At 33.4% G+C, this 9900-nt stretch overlaps 1 protein-coding gene across 1 annotated transcript; it reads right to left on the bottom strand.

Annotated features, from left to right (window-relative positions):
• Positions 1-5057: 5057 nt before the first annotated feature.
• LOC131940266 (uncharacterized) lies at positions 5058-7382 on the bottom strand. Its single transcript, XM_059298904.1, has 6 exons — positions 7278-7382; positions 6641-7159; positions 6348-6542; positions 5792-5977; positions 5355-5465; positions 5058-5255 (listed from the first exon to the last, which is right to left on the bottom strand). The coding sequence occupies exons 2-6, from the start codon at positions 7068-7070 to the stop codon at positions 5170-5172; spliced, it is 1008 nt and encodes a 335-aa protein (XP_059154887.1). The 5' UTR covers positions 7071-7159; positions 7278-7382; the 3' UTR covers positions 5058-5169.
• Positions 7383-9900: the final 2518 nt, after the last annotated feature.

The raw sequence follows: 9900 nt of genomic DNA, 5'->3' as shown, positions 1-9900 counted from the left end.
AATGATGGCTATTTTTACTTTCTCGTTAGAGCATGGGTTCCTAAACTGGGGATCGCGACCCCCAGATCGGGACCCCCTGGGTCTTGAGGGGCTTTCTGGGGGGTCTCAACTGGTAGACTAAATCCTAAAAATGAAAAAAAAAACAGCAACGAATATTCTGAAGAATATCTGAACTTCGGCTTTACTAACATCACAGGAAATGAATTAGAGAAAAATAATGCGTACTGTGCAAAGTTGTCCACAGTGATGAGTCTATCAAACCTTCAAAATTTAAACGTCGTTTTAAGAAGAGTCATTTGGAACACACCAAAAAGATACGGAGTTCTTTCGTCGGCATGAATTTAGTTGCAATCGTCAGAGACTTGATCGAACACGAAGTTTTCTTCATGGAAACACAGCAGTAGTTTAAGCACCAGATGAAGTCGTATTAGAAATCGCTAAGCAAAAACAATACAATAGGAGAAAATCTCATCAACACCTGCATGTTGAAGATGGTGCAGTTAATTTTTGGGGATCCCAGTAAAGATGCAACATATAGCTCTGTCTAATAATAATATTCAGCGGCTTATAGCAGACATGTCCGTAAATGTTAAAGAACAAAATTTTGAATGAAATGAAGCTTTCACCGTTGTTTGTTTTCAATTTGAAACATTAGTTCGTGTTCGCAGTTGCTTGTCTTTGTAAAATATATTCATTCAGATGATAGCAAAGAAGAGTTGCTAGCTTGTGAAGATATTATGGAGAAAATAAATACGTTTTTTGAAACTGGATGATTAAAATGGGAAAACGGCTGTGTGGTATGTACGGATGATGCGCCATCTATGTTTGGGTCAAAATCGGGCTTTCAGAAAACAGTAAAAGATTTGGCTCCTGTGACCTACTTAGGTCTAGTAATGTTTTATTTTTAGTTTGACTTTTGTTATAATACCATATATGGTTGATGGTGCAACAACCGGTTTTTTTCCGCTGTCTTACTAAGAGAGTCTTAGACTCAGAAATTTTCAATCGAGAGATGATTGATTGTTTCAGACCAGATGACCACCCCAACCAATGGTCTTACGATCTGAAGGTGACCTTCCATGTTACCTAAGTCTATATATAGATCGCCCACAGGTGTCTCGCGGCAGTCCATTTTGGCCAGTTGAATGTGAGAGAGCATAAGTCCTGAGTGTGCTATGTATTATTAAGTTGTTTAAGTATCCTAGTATTATATTACTTGTGGCCAAGTGATTCTTGATGCTATAGCAGTGTTATGTGAACTGTGGCTATTTTTATAAAGTGTTAGAATCTGTGATAGTATTTATTCTTACGCTTTGTAAGTTGGGTTTTGTTATTACTAAACTAAATATTTTATCTTGTTTAAACTAGTGTTCTGCCACAACTTTGTTCACTTATTAAAAGTTGTATGCAGATTGAATGAGTTGTTAACTTCAATAGTTTCACTAGTTTTCCCTAGACCCCGAAATCGAGCCCTAGTGAGTTGTTGAGTTAGTTTTCATTCATTTAGGCTTTAGGTCATTTGCATATAACCCCAAGAAAGAATCCGGGAGCGTTCACCATCTATCTGGCTGGTAGATAGGTGTCCGTTACACTCCCTAACCAAAGGGGAATCCACTGCATGATTCACCGGTATGCCCTCGCCAGCAAGACTCTTCCGGCTCCATTGCAAATAAAAGCCGTAAATTGTCCGAAATCTGGAGCCCAAAAAACTTGTCTGTTTGGAGAAATGGGCCAAGACTTGAATAAAGATCACTAAGTTTTGCTTTTCTGCACTACAGTACGCTGGCTGTCAAAAGGAAATATTATAAAACGTGTTTTTTTTTTAAATTGAAAGATGAAATCAAGTTGTTCTTGGAGTGCAAGGGAAACAAGACCATTTGATCTATTTTAGCAGATGTATTCGAACATCAACATACAAAATGAACGAATATTATTTCTTTCCAGAGCTGCAAAATTGAAGAAGAAAAATATATCTTGGAAATATTGACATGTTTGCGAAACTATGCAGTGTGGTAGAGGAATCTGATTGGGAGATAAATAAAAAAATTGAAACAAGAGATTTCTGGGCATCGTAATTCTCTAGAAAACGAACCGCGGTGTTTTATTCCTGAGATGATAGCAGAAGAAACTGCCTTGACACGTAACCCATTCTCTGCGTCGCTTAACGTAGCCAACATTCCCGATGAATTACAAGATGAATTCTTAAATTTGCGGAATAACTCCGCGTGTTATGAAAAACTGCTCAAATTTTTGGTTTAGTACGCACCATTTATACCCAAACGTGAAATGAATTGATTTCGAGTTTTAGTTTCTTTTGTGTCTACATATTTTGCGATAATAGATTTTCAATACTTTTCCAATTAAAAACAAACATAGAAATAAATTAAATATTGAGAATGACATGAGATTGGCCTTAACGAAAAATCAAGAGTGAGTGTACACGTACACGCACACGTACACGCATACGTACACGCACACGCACACGCACACGCACACGCACACGCACACGTACACGTACACGTACACGTACACGTACACGTACACGTACACGTACACGTACACGTACACGTACACGTACACGTACACGTACACGTACACGTACACGTACACGTACACGTACACGTACACGTACACGTACACGTACACGTACACGTACACGTACACGTACACGTACACGTGCACGTGCACGTACACGTACACGTACACGTACACGTACACGTACACGTACACGTACACGTACACGTACACGTACACGTACACGTACACGTACACGTACACGTACACGTACACGTACACGTACACGTACACGTACACGTACACGTACACGTACACGTACACGTACACGTACACGTACACGTACACGTACGCGTACGCGTACGCGTACGCGTACGCGTACACGTACTAGTACTAGTACTAGTACACGTACACGTACACGTACACGTACACGTACACGTACACGTACACGTACACGTACACGTACACGTACACGTACACGTACACGTACACGTACACGTACACGTACACGTACACGTACACGTACACGTACACGTACACGTACACGTACACGTACACGTACACGTACACGTACACGTACACGTACACGTACACGTACACGTACACGTACACGTACACGTACACGCACGTACACGTACACGTACACGTACACGTACACGTACACGTACACGTACACGTACACGTACACGTACACGTACACGTACACGTACACGTACACGTACGCGTACGCGTACACGTACGCGTACACGTACTAGTACTAGTACTAGTACTAGTACACGTACACGTACACGTACACGTACACGTACACGTACACGTACACGTACACGTACACGTACACGTACACGTACACGTACACGTACACGTACACGTACACGTACACGTACACGTACACGTACACGTACACGTACACGTACACGTACACGTACACGCACGTACACGTACACGTACACGTACACGTACACGTACACGCACACGCACACGCACACGCACATGCTCACGCACACGGACACGTACACGTACACGCACACGTACACGTACACTTACACGTACACGTTTTATACAACCGGTTCTTGTCGTGCCGCTGTCTCAGCTTCTTCTGTTATATCATTAATGAAGTGTGCATTGTCGATACTTGCAGGCAGCTATAGGGTGACTATATTAATCATTTTGAACTATGGCCTCATCCGGTTTTACTTTTTATTTTTAACTAGCCGTCCCTGGCCAGGCCCTGCACTGGCCTCTGTGAAAAACCCAAGGGTAAATTGTGTTTGTTGTGCAGGGGGGGGGCACCTGAAATTTTCGGGGTGGGGGGAGGAGTCGGACTAAAATTTCCGAGGGGGGGGGGCGGACAATGTTAAAAGTTAATCATTTGTGTATAAATTCCATTTCGTTCGGGGGGGGGGGGGGGGGGGGTTGGCTGTGGCCGTAGACTTTATTCCGAAGATGCCAGGAAGAGTCTCTGGCGTTCCACTAAACACTTCAAATGTGTTGTAGATGTATTTAAATTCTTGAATACACGCGTTGAATCACATTAAGATGAAGCATCGTGCGATGTGTCAGCTAGTGGCTATTGGCGTACCTATTTATTTAATATTTGAAAATGTACTTCCATTATGGGACTCTTGTAGTACACTTTATATAACGAAGTAGTTTAAAAATAATTTTTACACGTTTCAAATGTTGCACTTAAAATGTCAACACTTATTAAGAAGATATGCACTTTCCTGTGAGCGTGTTTCTTTTTGTTTTTGACAAGTCTAGCAAAACCAGCGCTAAAACATGCACAAATACAATAGTCTAATAATTTCCAAATACAAAGAAACAAAATATGTGTTTGTACATAGTTTTAAATAAATTTTAGCAATTTTTTACAACCGTCCCCAAAAAATAGGACGCTAGCATGAAATGTGTTAAATTATGTCAATGCAGTATAATGGGCTATTGACCAAATTACATGGGCTATTGGTATAAAACAAAAAAATATGATCACACTATAAAATGCTTTCTTAAATGTTTTATTAAAAAAACGTATACAAAAAATAAATGGTAATTAAAAGTACAATTTTTAAAAAGTAAATATCGAAGAAATTACATTAAAAGTAACTGCATGAAATCTGAAAACAAAAAAAGGTGCAGAGAAAACAATGTTAAAAAATAGAATACAAAATTATTTTAAATATTACTTAAAAGATCTGTAAAATAAAAAAAAACTGCATAGTTATAGAACAACAAGTAGAAAAAAATAGTGCCTTCAAATATATAATTAAGAACCTTTATTTGAATAACTGAAAAGAAATTCATTTTAGTAAAAGTATGTTATAAATAGTGTTATCTAGGCACTATATCTATGTATCTATCTATCTATCTATCTATCTATCTATCTATCTATCTATCTATCTATCTATCTATCTATCTATCTATCTATCTATCTATCTATCTATATATATATATATATATATATATATATATATATATATATATATATATATATATATATAAACGATTTTTCTGATTCTTTTTTTTAAGGTTTTCTACGCCAACAAAGTTATAAATTCTAGCATTATCTACATTTAGAACTAAATAAATTTGAACCAACAAAGGTCGTTAATTAGAAGTTTCAAAATTCATCATTTTTATTCCACAGTCTTTATTTAATTATGTTTCACCCTTTTCAAAATCTGTTATTTCTTCAGTAATGCAATCATTTTCTGACACTGATCCATAAGCTTTAGTTGTTTCACCTGTAGAGAAATTGTGTTATTTAAGATTCCAAATTAGAGAAGTTTATTCTTTTTTACATTTTGTTGATAATGAACACATATTTTGAAATGAAACGTTACCTTCGGAACATGTGAAGCAGTCTGTGCTTCCTGGAATTGCTTGGTAAGTTCCCTTTGGACAAACAGCACATTCAGTGTTGTTTGATGAATAGGTCCCAGGACGACACTTCACTAAACGAAAGTTGAAAATAGAATAGTTTCCAGAAATAATAAGCTATGGAGAATATAATTCAACATGTCTTGATCTTTACATTTTTCTGTAGACAAGATATAATATTTTGCGCTTAACATTTTTGTCCCAAATATTTATTGTATCCCTTTTTCAAGCAAATATCACGATCGTATTAAAGTACATTTAGAAAACAAAACAAAACAAACAAACTAGCTCAAAATGTTGCCGATAGTAAAATCAAGGTTAAAATCATATATATTAATTTAAGCCAATGATTTATTTCAGATATTTAAACTGTGAATACAAAAAAGACGGATAAATTTACCACAGGCTCCTGATTGGAACCCAAATCCAGTTTGGCAAGAAGCCTCTAGAAGTGCAATGCTAAGTTTTCCGTTGAAACTATAATTGCCATACTTAACGTCTAATGACTTGTTTGATAAATCATGAAACTGAGTCATCACTTTTCCAATTATACTGTTGTCTTTATAGTTAACAGAATTATCTTCCCCTAAAAAAAAATTACAGGTTATTTTCTTTAAAGTGATTCGTGTACATTTCAAAATATGACTTTCGGAATGTAAAATGCATGTTAACATACATATCATATCTTATTTACTTAAAAATAATAGTTGAAAATGCCTAGTTACCTGGAGCTGGATTCTTATAAATCGTATTTTATTTGTGTGTTATCTCAATGTTAACATTGGAGGTTATATTGCCTAAAGAAATATATATACTAAACAAAATAAAATCAAATATGAAAACAATGTCCCTCACAAAACAAAAATTACCACAATTTTCGTTTATTATTTAATGTGTCTATCTTAATTACAATTTGTTACAAACCTTATTATAATTATTATGAAAAAGTGCTTTACCCTTGTCCAAGGAGCTTTCATTACAAGTACAGAATGTGGAAATCCTGTAATTGCATTCATCGTCATTTAGACATCCGACGAAATTGAGAAGGTCGACAATACGATTTTCAAATATATTAATTGGTGGTAATTGTTTGCAGTCAATATGAAAACACGTATTAATCTCGGACTTTAGGTAAAGAGGAATAGCATTTTCTGAAATTAAAATAGTATTATTTACAATATGACAATTATATTTTTTTTATCTAAAAATACTTTTTTTATATTTCTCAATTAACAAAATATTGACAAACCTTCTGCGTAGGTTTGTTTTTGAGTACTGTCAAGAATCTGGCCTCTTGGAATATCATGATTGTTAAATAATTTGCTATCTGTCGTCTTCATAAATTTATTTATCAGCATTTTTAAAGAACTGTTTTCTAATTCAACTGTATCTTGAAAATGGTTTCCGACAAAATTTGCATACGTATGTATTTTTTGCTTTACGGTATGGTTTACTAAAAAGCTTGTTTCGTTCAAGTAAAATTTGTTTGTAGAATATTTTTCCAGAGTTTCATTTGTTTCGAAATTTGTTTCATTATTTTTAAGGCGAAGCAAGACTGGAATCAGATGGTCAGATGGTAAATCTGTTTTAATAGTTTGAGTAAAATGCCTTAATTCATTATTTTCATCTGAGTTGTTAAAAGCATCAATAATGGTTGAAGCTAGAATAGGCTGAGGCATTGTACTATACGTAGATACGAAGTGATCAGATGATTGATTTTCACAACTAATACACGGTGCAGTCGTTATGTCTTGTGTTACGTTGGAATCTGTTGTTTAAAATATGAAAACACATATGACTCAACATAAACAGTTGTAGTAATTCTTAAATTTAAGCCTTTACTTTATTTATACTTATCTTTTAAACGTTTATAAAATAATTATTACCAGTGCTTAAAAAATTAAAACTGGGTGTGGTATTTTCAACATATACTTCCTATTTTGAAACAGATGAAACATTTAAAATGTCGTCAGAGCTATTCTCTATTGAAATGTAATCTTCGATAAGCAAGGTAATATTTAAAGTAGTGCTCGGTTCAACTGCATCTTGGATAGAACTATTCAATATATTGTTCAAACCAGATGTAGATTCATTTATTATGTGCTCGTTATTGCTAGACAGATTAACTGCTACGTCATCAAAAGATGTCGAGTCTCTAATAGAGGTCATCACTGAAATATGTATAGATAAAATATTAATATTAAAAAAATTAAGAATATTATAAATTTCAAAAATTATATATGCATCAATCATGTTTTTTAAATTGCGTAATCGATTTTGCAACCATTGACAGATCAATATGGTTCAATGAGAAAATGATAAACCTGATTTGCTGAACAGGTTGTTTATTAGACACGTGAATATTTATGGTCTGTTATATGATTTATCAAAAACTACTCGAAATAAATAGGTACTATTAACTCGCCTCATCTATAACTGTAGTATTTACAAACATGTTGCAACGGAGAAAAAGGCTATGTTTTAGTTGACTGAATTGTCTACTTTTCGACATAGTGTAAAGAGTGACTTGAAATAATTGTAATACTTGAAGAAAGAATTATTCTAATGAGTTCTCACTCTCAATTATATTAGCATTCGTCCCAAGTAATGTAAGCCAGGCTGATCAATGCACAAAATATGAACACGTGTGGCTGTTTGCAATGCATTCAAATAATCCCTGACGCATCTAACCAGCTAGATTGAATTTTACGTTCAATTTAGACGAGGGTATAGTAGCCCAATTTCTAAACATCTGACTTTCAGGTTTGCATACTAAGACTACAGGAGATATACCATCGTTGTTACAGTTTTCTGCTTTTGTGAAAAATTAGTTTTTGTTTGCGATCCTTTGATACTTTATTGAGACACAATTTTAAAACCTTAAATTCTAAGGGGATCGGTGTGGTTTTACACATTCATATTTTCATATGTGATAAATATACACAAGTACTACATGAATATGGCGCTTACTCAAAAATAAAAAATAAAGTTAGTATCAATGTATTTTTCCGTAATGTCTTCTAACCTATTCTACCTCTAGTTAGTCAACATTATATTATTCTTAAAAGTGTTGCTAGAATATCCAAATATCAACCTCTTAATTACTATTTAATGTTAGATAAAGTGCAGCACTGGGCATCCATTACATCTTACAAAAAGATAAGTTCATGTTATCTTTTCAATTAATATAAATAATATATCATGGAAACATGCACCGATTTATAACAATATAAAAGTCAGTTTATCTTCTAGGGAAAAACAGCTAATGAAAATTGTCTAAATGCAATCAGCATAATTTAATTCTTTCAACTAAATAAAGTGAAACACATTTTAAAAATTGACTTTTGAATACCTACATATGCATTATATATATATATATATATATATATATATATATATATATATATATATATATATATATATATATATATATATATCATTTCAAGATTAAAAAACCTAGATTGTGTACAATGTCCTTTCCGTACATACCTTCCATACAAGTACTTGGAGATTTCAAACCAAATTGTTTTTCATCGTCAAAGAATATATTGCCATACATTTCAGTGAAGCAATGTTGGGAGCTTTCAAAAATTTGTGTCTCTTGTAAAGAAATCTGATACATCTGCATTTCGCCAACTAGGATGTCTTCAATAAATATCATTTGCATTTACTACACATTTTTATTCTTATATATATATATATATATATATATATATATATATATATATATATATATATATATATATATATATATCTTACATGTTTATTTTTCATTGTACGCTAATTAAAACTATCACTTACATTTAAGTTCATTTGAGCTATAAAATTTAAGATTGCTTGCTTTTGAATTAGACCATTCAGTTGTTGTGTTTAAAATGTCTGCTTGAGTTCCATTTACATATAAAACAACCAAGTGTGCATCAAATACCAAGGCAATATGAACCCACCTATAAAACAATACATTAATAATTTAAAATACCAAGTATAATTATTTCTAAATACACACGTTAATTATTTTATAGACTTGTAGAAAGATTATTCACTACTTACCTTTGTAAGTTTTTCGACTTAGAGTCCATTATTTTGAAATTAAGATCAATAGTGTCGAATACCAAATGTGCGATCTTACTTTCGTGATCACCAGTCTTGTTTATTGAAAACTCTACATCGTTTGACTGATTATCATTAACTAAACCAAACCGAAACATTATTGTGGTTCCAGTAGTATTTATTGCCGGTCCCCTACTATTTTCATCGAACAGCATATCGAAAACTGAATTAATAAAACAATATTCACCATTACAATGTAAACATTTAAATGATCCATCGAATGTAAGCAGTTTAAAATATAAACATACATAAATTAGGCCTTAACAAATACAATTTAATTTAACAACTGCTTTTGAAAATATGCTATTCAAGATATTAAACGGATCAAAATAAAAAATGCAATTATATATATATATATATATATATATATATATATATATATATATATATATATATATA

This window comes from Physella acuta, unplaced genomic scaffold (genome assembly GCF_028476545.2).
Source record: "Physella acuta isolate Inbredline_101_S28 unplaced genomic scaffold, ASM2847654v3 ptg000314l, whole genome shotgun sequence".
Classification (NCBI taxonomy): Eukaryota; Metazoa; Mollusca; class Gastropoda; family Physidae; genus Physella; species Physella acuta.
This window is presented reverse-complemented; position numbering and strand designations above follow the sequence as displayed.

Bases quoted from the DNA above. Each gene is read 5' to 3' on its own strand.
- LOC131940266 (XM_059298904.1), bottom strand. From the start codon at position 7,070: ATGCCTCAGCCTATTCTAGCTTCAACCATTATTGATGCTTTTAACAAC. The intron at 5,978-6,347 runs GTAAAGCACTTT...ATTTTTTTTTAG, and splicing joins TGAAAGCTCCTTGGACAAGG to GGGAAGATAATTCTGTTAAC. The intron at 5,466-5,791 runs GTAAATTTATCC...ACTTTCGTTTAG, and splicing joins GTTCCAATCAGGAGCCTGTG to TGAAGTGTCGTCCTGGGACC.